This window comes from Armigeres subalbatus, unplaced genomic scaffold, assembly GCF_024139115.2.
Source record: "Armigeres subalbatus isolate Guangzhou_Male unplaced genomic scaffold, GZ_Asu_2 Contig141, whole genome shotgun sequence".
NCBI lineage: Eukaryota > Metazoa > Arthropoda > Insecta > Diptera > Culicidae > Armigeres > Armigeres subalbatus.
The window spans coordinates 1,756,228-1,778,030 of NW_026942188.1; the positions used below are offsets into that span (position 1 = coordinate 1,756,228).

The following is a 21,803-nucleotide window of genomic DNA, read 5'->3' on the forward strand; positions in this document are numbered from 1 at the left end:
TAGTGCAGCGGTTGCGGAGCTTGCAATGGCTGATCGAATATCTCTCCAGCCATCTTCAAGAGATGCTGCGCCTAGCTGCTCTTCCGTTGGGAGTGCCACTTCCAGCTGCTGCGCGTAGTCTTGGGCTAGTCTACCGTCTTGTATCCGCCAATGTTTAGCCGCGGCGGACGCCTCCGACGCGTGTTGATCACCGTCGAGAGTTTTGAGTGCAGACATACTGCAACGAGGTAGTGGTCGGATTCAATATTCGCACTGCGGTAAGTGCGTACGTTCGTGATGTCGGAGAAGAATTTACCGTCGATTAGAACGTGGTCGATTTGGTTTTCCGTTACTTGATTAGGTGATTAACATGTGGCCTTTTGGATATTCTTGCGGGGGAAGAAAGTGCTTCGGACTACCATTCCGCGGGAGGCTGCAAAGTTTATGCATCGTTGGCCGTTGTCGTTGGATACGGTATGCAGACTATCCGGTCCGATGACCGGTCTATACATTTCCTCCCTTCCTACCTGAGCGTTCATGTCACCGATGATGATTTTGACGTCCCGCAGTGGGCATCCATCGTATGTCTGCTCCAGCTGCGCATAGAACGCTTCTTTCTCGTCGTCGGAGAGATTTGCGGATGAAACATGTAATTGTTTGCAAATATGTGCTCTGATGATCCCAACTGTATTTGCTATATTGTATATGCCATTTCTAGGCAATTTTATCGAGCGGTCATCGGAAAGTCCTCTGGAAGATCCGGAACTTCCGTAAAATTGGCCAATTCTAAAAGTTAATCCAAGAGCTCCTCGATTTTTTCGTAACCATTCATTCTGGAAAATTGTGGGTGCAATCAGTAGTAAATGTCTTCTGTGACCTCCAAATGCCTCAGAAATGATTATCCGGAACATCCGTAAAATGACCAATTCCAAAATTTCATCTCTTAGCTTCGCGATTTTTTGATAACCATACATTCTGGCAAATTGTGGATGCAATAAATAGTTAAAGCCTTCTGTGACCCCCAAATGCCCCAGAAATGGTTCTTCGGAAAGTCCGGAACATCCGTAAAATGACCAATTCTAAAAGTTAATCCCAGAGCTTCGCGATTTTTTTTCGTAATTATTCATTCTGGCAAATTGTGGGTGCAATCAAAAGTGAAAGTCTTCTATGACCCCTAAATGTCCCAGAAACGGTCTTTCCACAGACAAACAGACGTAACACTGAGGAAATTCTAATCGATCATGAGCTCAACGGTCGTTTTAAATTCAACTGCTTGCGTGTTTCACATCCAGGGGCGCGCGCATCGTATACCTTTTTTATTTGACATCTCACACTAGCGCTTTCTGTTGACATTGTCGTACTAAACTTTGTTTCATACAACCACAGAGAACATACGTTGAAGCTATAATTGCTATGTTGTGATAACTTTTTACTGTCCATTTTGAAATAACTTTGAAATGTCGCCGTTATCCCGTGCATAATCAGCGCTAGCGTCATCAAATAATGCCACTGTGCGCTAGTGTCGTTATGCATGCAAGAGCATAGCAGCGCCATCGTGTTGTCAAAATGAGATTGTGATTTGCAATGTCGACGTCGTTGGCGTTGCGGTTCGGTTTGTTTGTTTACACATGTTTTGCAAGAAATTTTGTTCGAGCCTCCATGTCTGTTCTCTGTGGTACAACATGCACGTTAGGTGGTGGTAAAATAGCTGGGCGATGGATTTTAAAACAAATTGTTCTAGCTGTTACGTCTGTTTGTCTGTGGTCTTTCGATAGATCTGGAACATATGTGAAAATGGCCGATTCCAAAAGTTCGTTCCAGAGCTTTGTAATTTTTTCATAATAATATATCGTGGCGAATTATGAATGCAATCAATAATGAAAATCTTCTGTGACTTCCAAATGCCACAAAAACGCTCCTCCGGAAGATACGGAACATCCGTGAAAGTGACCAATTCCAAAAGCTCACTCCAGAGCATAGCGATTTTTTCGTAACCATCCATTCTGGCGAATTGCGAGTGCAATTAATAGTGAAAGCCTACAAAGGTCTTCAAATAACGCAGAAACAATCCTTCGGAAGATCTGGATCATCCGTAAAAGTGAACAATTCCAAAACTTCAGCACAGCGATTTTTTTTCATAACCTTTCATCCTGGAAAATCATAGGGAAAGTCTTTTGTGACCTCCGGGAGATCCGTTTCATTCGTAAGTGGTCAATTCCAAAAGTTTATCTCAGAGCATCGCGATTTTTTCGTAACCACCTATCCTGACGAATTGTGTTTGCAATCAGTAATAAAAGTCTTCGATATTGTACAGTAATAGTACTCCGGAAGATCCGGAACTTAGCCCAATATGATGTGGTTGAGACTTTATCGTTGTAAATCTTCATATATTGAAGCTCTAACCAATTATAAATCAGACGGCTTGCTTACGTTCGGCTATTACGCAAAGTAGTCAAAAACAACAATAACTGTGCACAATCTCTTATTCAAGCCATCAAAAGTGAAATAGACTTTATGTTCGGCAAGTTTTCCTAATCTGTGCTCTAGTGATGGATGCTTTTTTAGGGTATGTAAAAGCCGTAAGGTAGGCAATTAAAATATGCTGATTCAAATAAAAATCGTAAGCTATATTTTCTTCAAAAAGTGTTGAATAACTTGTCAAAAATGTTTGCCTTCCACAACATTGTAGTTGTTTTTCATTTTTTGTTCAATATAATCAATCTACTTAATATAATTCCTCGAATGTAGGAGGGGCAAAGAATTTTTTTTTTAAATTTTGGTAGGATAATACTAAAACACGTTTTATCGGGTTTAACATAATCATCGGTAGTTGGATTTGAGATTCAATTTTATCTTGTAAATTCCCCTGTTCATCAAAATAATATTTAACATTTCGTTTTTCAGAGGGGTATCAAGTATCGAATACTGTTATGCTATTGATTGTATCTGAGGTGGTACCAAATGTATAAAAATCAAGGTTTAAAAATGATCCGCAACGGCGAAAAATCGTGTGACGCATTTTCATTGCATAGGGGAGAACGGTCCGAAACGCACCCCTTAAGCTTTTTCGATGTTTTCGCCCATATAAACAAAAATATCAAACCATTTCAACGTATAGCTGCAAAATTTAGAAAATCAGCTACATTCCACAATGATCTCCAATTAAAAAAAATAAGGTTTTCATGACTTTCTAACGGCCGCATTTAAAAAATGTTTTAAAAATAGGCGTGGGGCAAAACGCCCGAATGGTGGTCTAAAATGAATCAATTGCATGTAAAATGATGGTGAACGCATGGTTGTTTGATTTTTCTTAATGGATTGAACTAGAATCTTACAGATTTGGTGAAAAAATAACAAATCGTTGAATTTTAGTAAATATGAAGGGATTTTCCTAAAGTTTTGCAATGGAGCTCAATGATGGATAACTAATTATGAATTGTAATGGTAATATTCGTTCATAAATATACTACAACAGATTATATGAGGCCATTTTGCCCCAGGGGTGAGTTTTGGACCATTCTGCCCTACATAGCTTTGTTTGTTCTCCAATCATAGCCCGCGTTCCATCGCCTCGGTAGTGTGGGTATAGTTTGCTCAAGAATAGTCTTCACAAGTGACACATTGATAACAATTTTGTTTAATGGTAGGGACATGGCTGGTATTTCCGTCCCTGGTCGTAGGGACCAAGACCAACGAAAGCAACGTCCATATGCTAGATCTTCACTATAGCAGAACGTTTCTCCTCAGCTTACGATTGTGTACGAATAAGTTTGGTAAAAAAAAGTGTCTCTTTTATTGATATTCTAGACTATGATGATCAAAATAACGTAGACGAGCGGAATGGATCATGAATTACAACCAGCAAATTAGATTGATCAGATGGTTGATTAGTTGTGAATCCTTCGTAGACTGCAGTTATGGATCGAGCGGAATATGGAAAAATTTCTTATGTATTGCACAACCCACTCTGACTTAGGTTTGAATAAATGATAATAGTATCCCAAAGTGCTATACTTTGCTCCTTTAATGCCCTTATAAAAGGCAAAAGAGTCAACAAGTTTGAAAACCACTGCCGCACGTAGGCAATGACAAGTTCCTGAACCGGTGTGACCCAAGACCCAAGAGAACTTGGCAATAAAACGAACAAATTTTCTTGTTCTAAGCCCGTCGCGTCGCCGTCGGTCGATTGACACTTCCCAGCCAGTGCCAGTTGTTTGTGAAAGCTTATCTGATCTCTAGATTAGCAGGAATTTTTGTCATGCGCGGGAAATTTGTAGCCTAATTTATTCGATTGCCATTAGCCACGGCGCGCGGCGTTCAAGTGAGTCACTGTTGACTGGCGAGGAGCTAAACTCGCGAAAAACGCTCGGACGATCGCCCGAAACAAATGGTGTGAAGAGTAGTGTTTTCGACGATATAAAGGCAGCGTAATTAAGCAACGTGATAATCTTGCTTCTTTTTTTGTGGAGAAAACGAGAAAGCCTGCTTTAGGGGTAGTGTGGGGTATGATGAGAAGATTAACCAAATTTTTAACAATTTGAATTGTGTTTGCCGGATTTTAAAATGAATCTTTAAATACTCCATCTGAATATTCTGACGGTCGAACTTCTGTTCTTGTTTCTTCGAAATCACATTCAAATATAGAAGCTTTAATGAAGTAAAGTCGACGGTCGTGAGATCCCATTTTGTTCGGGCCAAGTGACCATCTTGCCCTTTCTACCTCTATTAGATTATTCGCTTGTTTTCTTTGATAGATAGTACTTCTACTACTTCAACACAAATAAGACACAACCAGGGAAATGTTAATTCATTTTAATTAGGTACCACCAAAAATTATCAATTCTAAATGCGTTCCACCGATGACTGACTTTGCTTCTGTTGTTGCTGCTTCAACAGAACACTGGAGCTGAAAGACACAGAGCTGACATGGATAGACAATCCAAGAAGGCTCAAACTGAATTTCATTTTATAGGAAAAATAAACATAAACAAACAATTAAGCGATTGTTAACAACGGTTAGAGCGCAAGATTTATGACCACCTTTTAATGGATTTCTCCATTTTCGTAAAACAGTAATCAAGCTGCGCACGCATACTTTCTTCTCCTTGGCTGCACTCTGGCCCGCAGAGAGACCTCACGTTTCTGACGTGCGCTTTCTTATGAAAGCTCATAACTGAAGGCCCCTTTACGTACGGCAGCGCTGGCTAAACTCGTGCTGTCAAACAAATGTGCCATCAAAATTTTACGAGTTTTTCGTCTGCTCATAAACGATGAACGTTAATAAAAAGGTTTGGTTACAAGAGTTTAATCTGCGCGTAATTTCCATGCTAATTTTTTATTGAACTGGAGCAACGGCCAACGTCATTAGCTAGGCATGGTAAGTTTAAAAGGTGTGGTTTTTGTTTATTAAATCTTAAGGGTTTGTACATGTGTGTAATTAACCCGAAGTGACCCATCTTATGTCGACACAACCTTCTCAAATGAGACTAAAGTTTGCAGCATGATAAAATTTTAGGAATAAATAAAATAGAGGCACTATGGCCGTCGAAATGTATATTCAAAAATATATATTTTAAATCAACTTGACTTTCCAGTTGAAGTCTGGTTTGCTTATCAACTTAGTGTTCTATTATTATTTCCACATTTATTAACTGAAAGCTTTTTCATCCCCGCCATTGCATGAGTAGACTGAAATAATTCGTAGGGAAACTGTTCCATTTTTCATCTCACTGAACATATAGTCATCTCATCACAAAACAAGAAAAATACAGCACCAATCTTATCGTTTCTTTTTGCTAACTTACATGTTCACAGCTGAAAAAATCACAAAAATAAAAAACCAAATCAAATTCCTTCTCATTACTTTGTTTTTGATAGGATGGACATGTGAGCTACGAAATGAAGTGCCGAACCGTTCCTGTAATTTAAATTTTATTTCAATTCACACATATATATATATATATATATATATATATATATATATAAATATATATATATAATATATATATACATGCAGAGCATGAATATAAACCCACAAATAAACTCCCAGTTTAGGTCAAAATTGCACGATGTAAAAATCAAATAAATTTATTTAAATTTTTAATAAATATTAATACATATAAATATACACGACGGATCTAACCACATCATTATTTTTTATTAAACCCTATTTTACAAGCTATTTAATTTTCATTACTTTTTTCTGTATATTTTATGTGGCAAGTTACAATGGATATACTATGCTAAGGAAGTCGAGAATGTTTTTCATCCGAAAACATCTTAGACCGGACCGAGAATCAAACTCGCCATTTCAGGATTAGAAATACTTCAACTTTACTCACTAAGCTAACTAGAGATAAAGTGATTCTTTTTCTTATTATTATTTAGAATTATTATATTGAGAAAAAAACTTACGAGTGAATATTTGTTCTCTAAATTTATCTTCTGCAACACTTAAATATTCAAAATAGGACAAATGCTTTTTAATCCCATTGGAGCTGGGGTCTTATTAATCGTGCATTTGTAGCACGAATTAAAAAAAAATCAAAATCTGGTCTCACAATCATGAGGTTCACTTAATTACGACTGACTGACTGCGTTGCAGCAAATTAGGCTGCAATTGAATGAATAGCTCTTTGCAAAGACACAGCTTTACGGATCTTGTTTTGAAAAAAATGATTTAGGGGTGATCATACATCGTTTCGTTATGCCTTAGAAAACAAGAAAGGCATGAAAATGAGAACCTGTCAAGTACTTCCAACAAAATTCTTCAAATATACGAACATCCATTTATGGAACCCTGCGGCTACAGAACCTCAGAGACCATCCGCACATCTAATTAACCTAATTGATAGCCACAAAACTGAAATTTGCTGCAGCCCTCCTTCCTGCTGATAGGCTATTTAAAAACAACATCCACCTCAATCGCTTTTATAGTGCACATTTGGGTTCCGTTTCCCAGCATCATCGCATCGCATCCACGATCTCCTCCTTTCGATCCAAGGGCCTTTCAACGCCAAAACGGGGTGTAAAGAGCCACATAAAGAAAACAATTTAATCATCTCTAATTTTCAATGTAATAAATTTTATACCCATTATCACGTCCATTCATTTAAAATGAATTTCATCAATATGTACACAGCGTACTTGCGGTGCCGTTCACGCTTTCGCATTTTTCTTCCAGTGGGTCCGTCCGAACGTTCGTTCGCTGCTGCCCAACCGTGTACTGCCCCGAGGAGTAATGTTTTCGCTCCGAGAACGGCTGATTGGGGCTCTGAGCCGATGTCTATCACAGGATTCAGAAGCCCTGAATTGAAAATGACGTGTGACCTGTAAGAATGTTCGATGACGATACATATAAGTTGACTCAGGTGACACTTATTTTTAATTTTTAAAAAGATGAAATTTAATGTGACAGGAAGATAAGTTGAGAAAGGTCTATTCAAGTGGAGGGAATTCCTTCAGTTTGGCGGAATAAAGGTTCTCCCAAACGTGAAGCAACTGTCGCCGCGACTCTATTGCTAGGTCGCTGCATGCAATGTTTCATTTTCGCTTCCATAACGGCGAGAGAATCGCAGTCGTCAAGTGAAACCAATAATCACGCCGTGTGTGTTTGGGGGAACCTGACGATGCTGTTTCTGCACATTCGCGAGCAAGCCTTGATTTCAACATCACTAACCATTTCTCACTTTTCACTGTGAAAAGTGAGTAGTGCGAAGTCAGAACTGAGACTCACTTCCTACTGTGCCAAGGTACTGCTCGACGTGTACCACGGCACGGTGAATGACGAGAAGGTTGACCATCGCCTAATTTTGGATATCATCAAGTACATCTGCCTGAAACTGTCGCCGGGAGCAATCCTTGTTTTCCTTCCTGGTTACGATGATATTCTTGAGCAGTACGAAATGTTAAATTGCGGTCTCTGTGGTACGTCAAACTTTCGAATCTACATGCTGCACAGCAATATGCAAACGAATGATCAGAATGCTGTGTTCAAGCCGGTTCAACCGAACACTCGTAAGATCATCCTGTCCACAAATATCGCAGAGACCTCGATTACCATCGATGACGTCGTATATGTGATTGACAGCGGAAAAGTTAAACAAAAGCACTACGATTCGGTGACATCGACAACTTCCTTGACGGCGACCTGGATCTCGCAGGATCTCGCCGCCACCATTTTTGACCGGCGCGCCGCTGAAATTTTTTGACCGCGCCGCCGGTATGGTTTTGGCGCGCCGTTGAAATATTTTTAGTGACGTAGTTTTCGTTTTTTAAGGTTAATCCGACTCCCAAATTGGTAAAAAAAAATTTTCGTTCAAACCTAAATAAATTTGAAAAATTTCGGCTGCGCCGCTGAAAAGAATAAGTAGTAAATGCATACCTTCACACCAAAAAATTATGAATATTACAGGTGATGTATTTCAATAAAATGACACAAAACCACATGACATAAACAGAATCGTATATTTTTCAATGTCGAATGATTTAAAATTACATGTCACGGAACCTAAACACAGCACCCGTTGCAACGCACCTAACGCACAAGCAGTTTTACTTCGATCATCCCTCTTTCAAGAAACGGAGATAGCTGAGTGGTAGCGTGCTGGGCTATCACTCAGCGGACTTATGTTCGATTCTCGTTCTGATCAATCAATTTTTTTGTCAATAAAGTTGTGATGTAAAATTAAAGTACCACCTAATTTTACGTCAAAAATGACGCTCGTATATGTCGGTGTCACAGCACCTAAAATTACATGATTATTTTTAGGTGTGTTCTCTAACTCGAATTTCAAAGAACTAACGAGTAATGTCTTCCAATCCAGAACTCGTTTAAGCGTTTCAAGAAATTGCAGACGATTCATAGTGAGCAAATACAGACATTTGCATTTCTCTGTCATTATTCCCCTTGCAAATTGGTGAAAATACAGGCAAGACATGTGCTGGAGGTTGCGGATCATACTCATGACAACCCAAACGATTGTTCATGCTTTGAAGTAAAAATAAGATTTTGCATATTTTGTATCATGGCCTAGATATAGGAAAAGCTAATAAATACTGATCCATAATTTTTGTTATTCTGTCTGATTTATTGGCCACTGTTTCTGGTTGTAATTTATAATCACAAAAACATTCGCGTTCAATGTATTATTTGCATCCAGCAGAAGTAGAAGAAATAAACAACTTTTTTTATGTTGATGAGTGATATGTTCTCACAAGTATCTTGAAAAAAAAACTTCCGTTATGTAGGAGTCTTTTCTAAATATTCGTAAAAATTGGAAAACGATCCGTTGTGCTCATTATTTCACTTGCTAGATTGAAACTCAAAAAACGAAAAGATTCTGTATCATTATATTTAAAAAACGCAGGACACAAAGTCAGACAGAAGCACAATTCTTGCATAATCAAACACAACTCCCTCCTACAATACAATTTTCGGGTTATGTTATCTTTTTAAAGGCATCTTATTATATCACTGATATTTTGAAGTATGATGCCATCAGAGGATGCGATGAGGTGATCAGCATCGAATTTCAGGCAATAGTAAAACCACAATTGAATCATTTCATACACAAAAAAGCTAAAAATAATAGCGAACACATTTTACATAACTGGTGCCATTTTTAGGAAGGTAGAGAAATACTTTCTTCCAAAATTCTGGAGAATTGTCTTTCTGTAGCAAAATGCTAACCTCACTCCAGGTATTGTGAAAATTTGCTTCTTCAAGAATCCTATAGACTTATTTCTTCAGTTATTCCTTTTCTAGGAATTATTCCTTTTCCTTAGTTATTAGTTATTCCTTCTCTAGGAATTCTGAGGAATTTATTCCCAGGAATTTTGAGGATTTACCCCTTTAGAAATTATGGGTATGTCTTCCTCCAAGAATTTTAGAAAACCTTGACTTTTTCGAATTTTGAGAAAACTTTTCGTTGGAAATTTTTGGAAATATCTTCTCCTGAATTCTGGGAAACTGATTTTCCAAGCATTCCGGGGTCTTCCATCACTAGGAATACTGGGAAATTAGATAATTCCTATAGATAATTCCTCTCTCTGAAAACTCTGGAGATTTTTTCCCGCACAATTTATGAGGAAATCTACTCCCGTGAATTATACCTGAACAGCTCATATGTTACACAGATATCACAGTAACTTATACTCATTTATTTGGTTTTTGATATCTAATTGACCTAACTGTGGTCTTAATGAACTTATAAATTCTAAATAGATCATACAGATCCCAATAGCAGGTTTCATCAAGGGTTTCACTAACAATAACATAAGATTTAATGTAATAAATAATACAGCACAATTTATACAGCCATACATAGTGAAATAGAGTGCGTTAATTTACTGCGCAAAGCGAAAACCAACGATGATTACAGTTAATTGGACTTGGCTTCCATACGTTATTTGAACGGTTAATAAACTCGCGAGATCAAATACCGATTGGCCAAGTGGAACTACTAAGTGCCAACATTTTCCACTTAGCTTTCAGAATGATCTTGGGTATTGGGTTTTGTCATCTACATGCTTAGGAACTAATGTAAGGGTTCATCCACAAATTACATAACGCCAAAATTGATCACTTTCAACCCCCCATCTCTTTGTAATGCTTTTGGTAAGGAAAGGTTTGAAAATGTGTAGGCCGCAACGCTCAGACAGATACCCACCCACCCCCTAAAGCGTTATGTAATTGAATTTTCTCCCAGATTTCACATTCACTCGAAGAAATCCGTTTCTAAGAGTTTTAGGGATTCCTTTGTCCAGAAGTTCTGAATATTTGATAATACATTTCCTAGAATTTCTGATTGGGGAACTCCTGTGAATTTCTTCTGCTCTTCTTTGTTGGCATTACATCCTAATTTGAAAATTGCTATATTGCAGCTTAGTGTTCATTAAGCACTTCCACAGTTATTAACTACGAGGTTTTTGAGCCGCTTCATCATTTCTGCATTCCTGTGTAATAAAACTAATATGATAATGCTCAAAAGCAGAGGGAAGTATCATAAAACCTACATCGTACCATGAAATGAATCCAGTCACTTTCAGCATGGCCTTGCTAAAAAGGCATAATTCTGGATTTTTGCTAGTATTTTTACTACGAATTATACTTCCTTCCGGAAGAACTATTGAAGAAATTCATAAAGAATTTCTGGAGAAATCACTGGAGAAAATTGTAAAGAAATACCTGATTTTTTTTTTTTCAAAGGAATCTTAGGACAATCTGCTCATGGTATTTCTGAAGGAATTCCTGGAGAAGTTTATAAGGAACTCTTGAAGAAGTTCCTGGAGGGATTCTTGGGTGACTTACGAAAAAATGCTTTACTTAAATATTCTGGAAGTTTCAAATATTTTTCACATGTAGCATCTCTGTGGAATTTTATGGGATTTCCAAAAGAGACTTATTCCGAACCATGTCACCTCTATATTAATTAGAACGAACAGCAAAAGTTTTTGCACACTTTCTCGCTACTATACAGTTTTAAAAGTAGCGGTATATATAAAAAATAAAAAAAAAAATATATATATATATATATATATATATATATATATATATATATATATATATATATATAAAATATTTTATGCTTTTATTGCACGAGAAATGCAGACAATTAAATTGCTTGAACTGTTTGAAGGAAAATTTTCAACCACGCCGATTGAGCCGCCGCCGCCGCCGCCGAAAACAACCGTGGCGTGGCGCCGGCTAAGCCGCCGCCGCCGTTAGAAAAATGCATTCACGCCGCCGCCGGTTCAAAGTAGATCGGCGCACAGGTCTACTCGCAGGCTTGTGCCACGCAACGAGCTGGTCGAGCAGGACGAACGAAGCCAGGTGTCTGTTTTCGGCTTTTCAGTCGACAAAGGTTTGACGCGATTGACAAGTTTACGCTGCCTGAGATCCTAAGAGTTCCTTTGACGGAAATTTGCTTGCAAACGTCGATTATTGTAAGCCATACTTCGATTCTGAACTTCTTGAGCAAGGCCATACAGCCACCGTCTACGATGAGCATCAAGCAAAGCATAAAGCTACTGCAGAAGTTGGGCGCTTTGGATGACGACGAGAACTTGACAGAATTGGGGCTTATTCTGGCGGACTTGCTGGTGGATGCCCGATTCGGAAAGATTTTTGTTCGAAAGATTCTGTTGTTCGGGATATTTTTGAATCGCATCGATCCGGTGCTGACCATCGTCAGTGCGCTGAGTGTGAACGATCCTTTCGTGCTGCCGACGACTGCTCTGGATAAGGATAAAGCGTCCAAGCTGAAGCGGGACATGGCGGAGGATTCGTACAGTGATTGTTTGTGCTTGCTGAGGGCCTTCCAGAAGTGGAATGAGCTTAAGCCGTCAATGAAGGAGCGTCAGTTCTGCAATCGCTTCTTTTTTAATTTGGGCACGATGGACACTATTGGAAGCCTTCGGAGTAAGATTCTCGGCCATTTGCGTTCGGTGGGTTTGGTGAAGAGTTACGGGTCCGGCAATATCCAGGATCTAAACCAGAACTCCGACAACTGGCCCGTGGTAAAAGCCAGCTTGGTAGCCGGTTTGTATCCCAACATCTGCCGTGTGGATAAGGAAAATGCCACAATCAAAACCCGCATCGATAAGAAGATAAGTCCTCATCCCAGCTCTGTCATCAGAGACAAATCGTTGAAGAAAAACAAAGAAAGCATCCTGTCTCTACCATCGGAATGGATCGTATTCGAGGAGAAGACGCGAGCGGGAATTCACTGCCTGATTAAGTGCAATACGGTTGTAGCGCCGGTTACTATCGCGCTATTTTGCGGTCCTCTGTTTTTGAACGAAGAAGAGTCGCTTCTCTCTTGGAAAGATTTGGATGAATCCAATTCGGATAACGACGAGCATGACATGTCAGACAAGAGCAAGTTAATCGTGGACGATTGGATTAACTTTGCCGTGGATAGCAATTTCGGAACTTCGGTGTTCCATTTTCGGCACAAGCTGAGTGCGCTCTTCCTCAAGTTCATCAGCCATCCGAGATCATATCAGCCGAATGCGAACGACTTGTACCTGTTGAACTCGGTGGCCCAGCTGCTGAAGGACGAAGACCGCCACCTGGGATTCGTAGGCCACACCAACATATCTAGAAGCCTCGACCTGTGATACAGAACCACCTGAATGCGACTAATGGTTTGGGAAGTGCGTTCAATTTCTCAGTGAACGATTTCAAATTGGCTGCCAGTAGTCACAACAATAACAGCAGCAGCAACAATGGCGATGCGAGCAGCAGCCACAATACCAACAACAAACATCATAACAGGAATCAGCAGCACCACCACGGGAGGGGAGGCAAGCAGCACAATAATAACCAAAAAAGAGAACCCAAGGTCCGATACTTCATAGTGCGTGCGTCGTCTATAATGCTGATAACCGAGAGTCCTGATCGATGGAGTATTTCATCGTCGTTGCAACAGAAACTGATAAAATTGGTAAAGAAACAACCGCGTCTCAGCATCATCTTATGTTGCCACAATCACAAAGCCAATGCTTCTACGGAGCAGGTCGATTGAACCCATTTGAATCTGTTTTCCAAGAGCACGGTCTCCTTTGAAACGCTAAGTACCTTCGAGAAAAGCTTCCTGCGAGAAAGAGTACTGGAAGAATACCTCGACGGAGAGGAGCTGTCGCCCTCCAGCGGGCATGAGTTGAAGGATTTTTTCAACTAGATCTTGAAGCTTCTCACTATCTACTACTTAACAGCGTACTTTACAACTCATGTCTACACCCATATTTACTGATATACAAAGAAGAGAAAAACAAAGGTTACAATGATATTCAAATTTCAACACTGTAACATAACGTTATTTTATCAAAAAGTGGTATGGTAAAACAAGGTAACAGTTTCGAATTCGCAACAGAATACTGAGTTATAAAAGTAAACATTAGAGATATGAGTAATAATGTAAAAACAAAACTATTAGCATTCAGCGATTGTTAGAACACGAATCATACGTGAACGTACACGCAACATGCATACAATTCTCTCTCTATGGTTAGCTTGTTTGGATTATTGTATCTCAAGACCCGTATGAACAAACGAATAAACTGAGTAATGTTAGATATTCGATTTGAATCCAAGTAATAGAGATTAACGTCGTATTACCTACAAACAAAAAAGGAAAAAAAAGTGAGTAGTAGTTTCGCTTCTCAGTTTGCACAACTCACTTTCCACAGTATGAAATAATGAATGAGAAATTAATAGTGAGAAGTGAAAAGTAAAACGTCTCACTTCTCACTTCGCACTTTTCACTTTTTTCAATGGGCAAGGGTGAAGTGAGAAATGATTAGTGGGAAGTAAGACGTCTCACTTCTTACTAAATGAGAATTTCTCACTAATCATTTCTCACTTCTTACTTTTCACTGTGAAAAATGAGTAGTGCGACGGTAGACGTCCAACTACTCACTTTGCAATAACGCACTTCACTTTTTACAGTGGGGAAGTGTTAGGTGAGAAATGATAAGTGAGAAGTAAGACTTCTCACTTCTTACTTCGCACTACTCAATTCTCACTTTGAAAAGTGAGAAGTGCGAAATAAGTAGTAAGACGTCTCTTTTCTCACTTCGCCCTGCTCACTTTTCACAGTTAGAAGTGAGAAGTGAGAAATGATTAGACTCACTTCTCACTTTTCACTGTAAAAAATGGATAGTGCAAAGTGAGACGTTAGACGTCTAACCACTCACTTTGTAATCCTCACTTATCTCAGTGAGAAGTGAGAAATGAGACGTCTCACTAATCACTTCACACTTTTTGCTTTTCACAGTGAAAAATGAGAAATGATTAGTGCGAGTGAGAAAAAAAGACGTCTTACATCTCACTACTCATTTCTCACTTCTCACAGGGAGAAGTGAGAAGTGAGTAGTGAGACGTCTCACTACTTATTTCGAACCATTCACTTTTTAAAGTGAGAAGTGGGAAGTGAAAAATGAGGAGTGAGAAATTTCACGCTTATCACTTCTCACTGTGAAAAATGGTAAGAGTGCAAATAGAAGTGAGTTGTCTCTATTCGAAGTGAGAAGTGAGAAATGAAGATTGAGAAGTGAGACGTGTTGACTTGTTCGGGCAAATGACTTGCTTGGCAAATGACTTGTTCGGGCAAATGGCTTATTCGAGCAGATGGCTTGTTCGGGCAAATGAGTTGTTCGGCCAAATGACTAGTTCGGGCAAATGACTTGTTCGGGCAAATGACTTGTTCGTGCAAATGACTTTTTCGGGAAAATGACTTGTTCGGGCAAATGACTTGTTCGGGCAAATGGCTTGTTCGGGCAAATGACTTGTTCGGGAAAATGAGTTGTTCGACCAAATGACTTGTTCGGGAATATGACTTGTTTGGGCAAATTACTTGTACGGGCAAATTACTTGTTAGGGTAAATTACTTATTCGGGAAAATTACTTATTCGGGCATATGACTTGTTTGGGCAATTACTTGTTTGGGTAAATTACTTGTTCGGGTATATTACTTGTTCGCCCAAATGACTTGTTCGGGCAAATAACTTGTTCGGGCAAATGGCTTGTTCGGGTAAATGAGTTGTTCGGCCAAATGACTAGTTCGGTTGAATGACTTGTTCGGGGAAATGACTTGTTCGGACAAATGAGTTGTTCGGCCAAATGACTAGTTTGGCTGAATGACTTGTTCGGGCAAATGACTTGTTCGGACAAATGAGTTGTTCGGCCAAATGACTAGTTCGGCTGAATGACTTGTTCGGGCAAATGACTTGTTGGGGGAAATGACTTCTTCAGGCAAATGACATGTTCGGGAAAATGACTTGTTCGTCCAAATGACTTGTTCGGCCAAACAGATTTCGGCCTAATGGCCTTCGGCCAAGTGGCATTCGGCCGAACGGCTTTCGACCGAAAGTAGTGGTATGATGGACGAGGATACCTTAGAGGTGGTCGATGAATCTGTCTACCTTAGATGCTTGCTAACGACTTTTGGCCGTAAAATACGAAGGTGGAGTGGAGAGCGTAGCGAGCTAGGCTGGCGGACCTGGTTAATAATGATTTGGCGGGCGTGGGGCGCAACCGAGAAAGAGAGGTGTGTCCTTGAGTTATGTATTGCGATGTCAATTCTCCAGTAAGTGGACTGTCATCTGGTCAGCTGGAGAATCTACTATCTCTTGCGGTGAATGTCCTATGTTCCCAGTTATGTACGATACCTCGTGTTCGCATCTGCAGTTCTGCCTTGAACGGGTTTCTGAAGGTTTCTGTTTTGATCCCCAAACTAAAGATCAAACACACCGAGTGCATGCTTTAGTAATTTTTAAAATGAATCGCATTCATGCATATGAATACTACTAAAGACCAATCGGCTCTGAGCGCTGATCCACCGGAATCGATTTAGCAACCTACGATGGGCAGAGGAAAAATGCTGAAATAAAACAGTTTTGAAAAATGTTCATAAAGTATCCGCCGCCCCACCGCTAGCCGAGGCTGACCCGGTACCTATCCGTCCCTTATTCATCCAAGGCGTCGAAGGGCACGGAAAACAAAGTGGCGACCAATATTATAAACAAACCAGTATCTCCTCCACGCGGGAGAAGGTCCCTCGCAAGCATTCATTGTCTCCCGTCGAACTGAAATGCTGGTCCAAGTGCGATCCGCTCTGCCGTGTGCTTGCTATGGTTGATGCCTTTTGGTAAACAGATATTACTGCCTGCAATAAATTATCACCTGCGATGAGTACTCAACACTTTCAAGGCAAATTTCCGCGCCAGCTTCCGCTGCTCCGCACTGCCGCAGATCGCGAGCTATTATTCGCCATCTCCGGGCCACGGTAACCGTTTCCCAATCATCCCGGAGGGGTAGATTTATGCGGTGGTCGTGCATTTTTCGCGCAGTGATTAAGTTTGTATTTGTATAATTTGAAATTCGTGGAAAAGCGCGAAACCTTGAATCATGTGGTACTCAACGATACGATGCTGGCTGGGACAGGAAAGGAATCGTATGTCTGTGCTGATTATCGGACTATATGTGGACTTGAGGGGCAACAGATTGATCAATTTGTATCAATCATGAGGGGATTGTATCTAAGAAAAAGCAAGCAGCGAGAAATATTTTTAAGAACAGTGGGGCAGTTTCCTGGGAAATGAAATGAGTGTCAGTGAATTTCTAGTAGGTTCTCAAAAAAGTTTAACATAAGTATCATTTAGGGAAGCAGCACTTCTTAATCTACAGTAACGATCTAACGTCCTTATTGAGCCAGCCAGGCTTCTCAAAATAGTTTGCCTACAACATTATTTTTTTCCTAATTCAATTTGTAAATAATTTGGTTTAGCACACATTCTTGAAATACCTTCGTCGGGAGCGATAATGGGTCAAATGGAGGTGAGAATGGGTCGCTGTATGGACTACTCAGAATGCTTGCAAATTAGATTAAATGTGTCTGACGGCAACAAGACTAAATTATAAGACACTTTTTGAACTAATTTGTTAGCCGATCTCCAGACTGTTGGTGAGAGCGATGACCCTCTTCTCACCCCCTAGACCCATCGTCATCCTGGATGACGGTGAATTAGTCTTTATCCTACTTTAAAGTTATGACAAGTAAGTACATTCCACAAAAAGCTTATTTTTTTTACATGAGATGTAGGAAAGATTTTTTTACCCTTGTGAAATAAAATAATCCTGTAGATAGTATTTTTAAAAGATTTTTTAAATTACGGTACGTCAAAAATACTTTTTACGATGCAATTATTTCCAACGGGCAATATTTATTTCCATTAAGAAACGCTAAAACACTGCATCACGATCTGCACTCAGTCAACGTCGTCAGGCGCATTTGACTAATTAATTAAAAGTCCATCCCGAAGCAACTTCTGTCCTTCCTCATCGTCGTTCAGTGACGTGTGGCGCTGGTCAGCAGTTGCCGCGGATGGACACACAACTGTTCTATGTTCCCTGTTGATTGCTTCATTTCGAATGCTCATTCCATCCGGCGTGCGCTCATTTCCTTTTCAAAAACTTGATTAGGCTCATAGCTCATGCCTCAAACAGCAACGCTTCTCTCCATGCTAAAATGCTTCACGTCTTCTCAAAACTTGTAGCTCATTTTTCCTCCGACTTGCTTAGGTGTAGGATCATATTATTCTTCATTTCAGTTTGTTTCATAGCACGCTAATTTGCGGTCGTGGAACGTGATGGATTTCAGCGGTTGATTAAGACATTAAAATGCTTTCCCGTGCCTCTTGGTCCGTAACCCTCCCACCAAACTCGCGTTCGTCAACGGCGAAGTTTGTTTTTCATCTTTTCGATGGCGCCCATTTAACATAAGGCGCAGGCCGTTAATGACTTAACACAACTCACGCATAACGAGATATCTCCGCCCCTTTGGCGGCCACAGACATTCCTCATAGCGCTGAGTTAGGGGATCTGTAGCCTTCTCCAAAACAGCTAATTACCACAGGTCAGAAATTTCTATCCACACTACTAAACACTAAATTAGGTTCGTCTATGCGCACCTCGATCACTCGTCGGTAAGGGTTCGAAAACTGATCATTTTAGGTTAGGAAAAAATAGCCGAAACAAAAATCACGCGTCGGGGCTGTCAAGGCAAGGTTCATCACTCATCTTCTTCCAACCCCGTGCGGAGGCACGGCCGATAGCCATGGCATGCATATCTAGGAAGAGTTAATTACGGGTTAGGAGATTCTAAATTGGAACAGATAGCTTTCCTGTATGTGGCATAAGGACACTGATTTGCTTAGGCAGCCTTTTATACCGCACTCTGCCTTTCTAGCTATAATTTAACACAATATCCCGTCGAACTGGATTCCGTTCGGGTTGAATTTTTTAGTAGCAGAACTGCAGTTTTAGGGTTAGCTTCAACAGGAACGTATTCCGATATTAGGTTTACCCTTAGTAATAACAAAGAAGCAATCACATTCAAATCTTATTTTTTTAATTTAAATTAATGTTATCTCTTAGCTAGCAGAAAAATGTAAATATTTATTATTGGGGACCTCCAGTATGCCTCGCAAGCACAGGTTTGGGATTGCTAATTCGGAAATGACTAGTTTGATTGGCGGGAAAGGAGATGACAGAAAAGTGTAAGATTGATGAATACGCCGAATAGGTTATTTGGCTGAATAGGTCAATTTGCCGAATAGGTTTTTTAGCCGAATAGATTATTTTGCCGAATGTCTGATTTGACGTCTCACATCTCACATCTCACTGTGAACAGCGAAAAATAAAAAGTAAAAAGTGAGACGTCTCACTACTCACTTCTCACTTTTCTCAGTGAGAAGTGAGACGTCTCACTTCTCATTTTCTACTTCTCACTGGAAAAAGTGAGAAGCATGAACTGAGATAGACGACGTTTCACTATCCACCTCGCGCTACTCACTCTTCATAGTGAGAAATGAGAAGTGAGTAGTGAGAAAGTCTACTTCTCAATTCTCACTACAAATTTTTCTTAGTAAGTAGTGGGAAATAAATAGTGAGAAGTGAGACGTCTCATTTTCATACTTTTTTTCTTGGTTTTAAAATGACCTATTCGGCCAAATGATTTGTTCGGGTCAATGACCTATTCGGGAAAAAAACATTTACAGCCAAATAACCTGTTTGGCCGAATTACATGTTCGGGTAAATGACCTAATCAGCCAAATGATCTGTTCGGCCAAATAACCTATTCGGACAAATGGTCCGTTCGACCAAATGACCTAATCGGCAAAACTTTCTATTCGGCCAAATGTCTTATTCGCTCAAATGTCCTTTTCGGCCAAATGACCCTTTCTACCAAATGATCTTCTCGACCAAATGACCTATTCGAAAAAATGTCCTATTATGCCAAATGTCCAATTCGGCCAAATGTCCAATTCGGCCAAATGTCCTACTCGGCCAAATGCTCTTACTCGGCCAAATGTCCTACTCGGACAAATGTCCTACTAGGCCAAATATCCTTCTCGGTCAAGTGTCTTACTCGACCAAATGTCCTACCCGGCCATATGTCCTATTCGACCAAATGTCCTATTCGTTCAAATGACCTTTTTGACCAAATCACCTTTTTGACCAAATCACCTTCTCGACCAAATGACCTATTTGTTAAAATGTCCTATTATGCCAAATGTCCAATTCGGTCAAATGTCCTACTCGGCCTAAGGACTTTCGGCAAGATGGGTTTCGGCCTAGTGGCATTCTGCCAAATGGCTTTCGGCCGAATGTCCTACTCGGCCAAACGACCTTTCCCCATTACACATTTAGCCAGGGAATAATTTTTTCTTGGATGCGCATGCAATACAAGCGACTAATAAGAATTTTTATGGAGTCCACATTTTTCAATAAAGTATTTTACATTCCTAGATTGAGAGTTTTCCGTGAAAATTAAAATAAAAAAAAAATCAATAAAAATTCATAATAATTCCAGAAAAATTTCCATGGAAATTTTGAAGAATCTCACTGAGAAAACGTTGACAAAAGAACTTGCCGAGGAACTTCCGAAGAATTTTTCAGGAAATAAATTACAATGAACTTTCCGAGGGGGGGGTTCCGAAGATTTTTTGCCATAATGTTTCGGAGAATTTCCTGGAGAAAATATGAAGAGTTTCCTTTAAAAAATTTTGAACATTTTTCATTTTTCAACAATATTCTGATAATAAAATCCTGGAGAATTCTTTGAAAAAATCATTTCGAGATTATTTTAGCCGAAAGGCATTTTCGATCAAAAGGCTCGGGGTGGCATTGCGTACCTCAACTCGAAACGAGCAAACCATGCAAACTGTAATACGAAAGAGCTGTCGAAAGGAGATGTGCAATGAGGCCCCTGGTCAGCTAAACGACTTTTTTGTCGGAAAAATTTTTTTTGCATATAAACATTAAAGAATGATCCATAAAAAAATTAAAAACGATCCATAAATAACACCGCAATGTTTTGTAAAACCCTACCATAAATCCATAAAATACTTCAGGGGTATCCATAAAGAATGATTTTAAGATAAACTAAACTAAAATTTAGCAATTAATTTGAAATTATGTCTCGTTAAACATGATAAAGAAAAACAATATTGTTCCTGCTATTTGCCCTTGAACCTGTTGCCACAATTCATAATTCTTTGGAAAATGATCCACATAAACTATATTTTGATCCATAAAGCTTCAAATTTGAGCAATTTTATATCGTGATTATGATCCATAACTTTATTATTGATCATCATTACGATAACGATTTCGCAAATTTGTAATTTTATGGATTAAAATATAGTTTTGCCTTTCTCGTATACAAAGTAAAGGCTATATGTTCGCTCCAAAAACAAACTTTTTATAGGAGGGTCAGAGACCCATTGTGTTATATACCGATCGACCGCTCGACGAATCGAGGGGATGTCTGTGTGTTTTTTTTTTCTTCCTAAGCAATGGAGGGGGAATCTGCTCGACAGACATCCTGGGTTGTCCAGGAAGTGCGGGGTTAGGAACCACCTCCGACAGCAAACGAGGGAGGCAGCCCAAGGACTCAAGAAAGTTATAAAACCAGCATAAAACAAAAATGTTACTAGGGAGGACTACATTCCCGACCCGCTAAACCGTATTCATTGCCGCCAAGTCCATAGTCCCTTCTGTACAACCAGAAAGTAATGCTTCAAAGGGGGGCCAGTGCACGACGCACCCTCGAGGTTAGCTGCGTGTCCTTGCAGCATCGAACATCGTGACTCGCTTTTTTAGAAGAACACCATGGTATCGTTCCAGCGCATTGCCGGCTTTCCAGGTGGCCTTACCACGCCCTATGTCCTCGGAAGGTGGGAAGGGTCGACCTCGCCATCGCTTCCTCTGCACGACTGGTAATCAAGAATGATGATGCCGCGTGCACCAAATTTAC

The 21,803-nt window shown here is 39.8% G+C and overlaps 1 protein-coding gene across 1 annotated transcript in view; it reads left to right on the forward strand.

Moving 5' to 3' along the window:
• Nucleotides 1-13,664, forward strand: part of LOC134202779 (3'-5' RNA helicase YTHDC2-like) — a 44,413-nt gene extending 30,749 nt beyond the window's left edge. Inside the window, 5 exon segments of the mRNA XM_062677771.1 lie at nt 7,684-8,147; nt 11,767-13,081; nt 13,084-13,467; nt 13,470-13,506; nt 13,508-13,664. Of these exon segments, the coding sequence (XP_062533755.1) occupies nt 7,684-8,147; nt 11,767-13,081; nt 13,084-13,467; nt 13,470-13,506; nt 13,508-13,664 (2,357 nt within the window).
• Nucleotides 13,665-21,803: the final 8,139 nt, after the last annotated feature.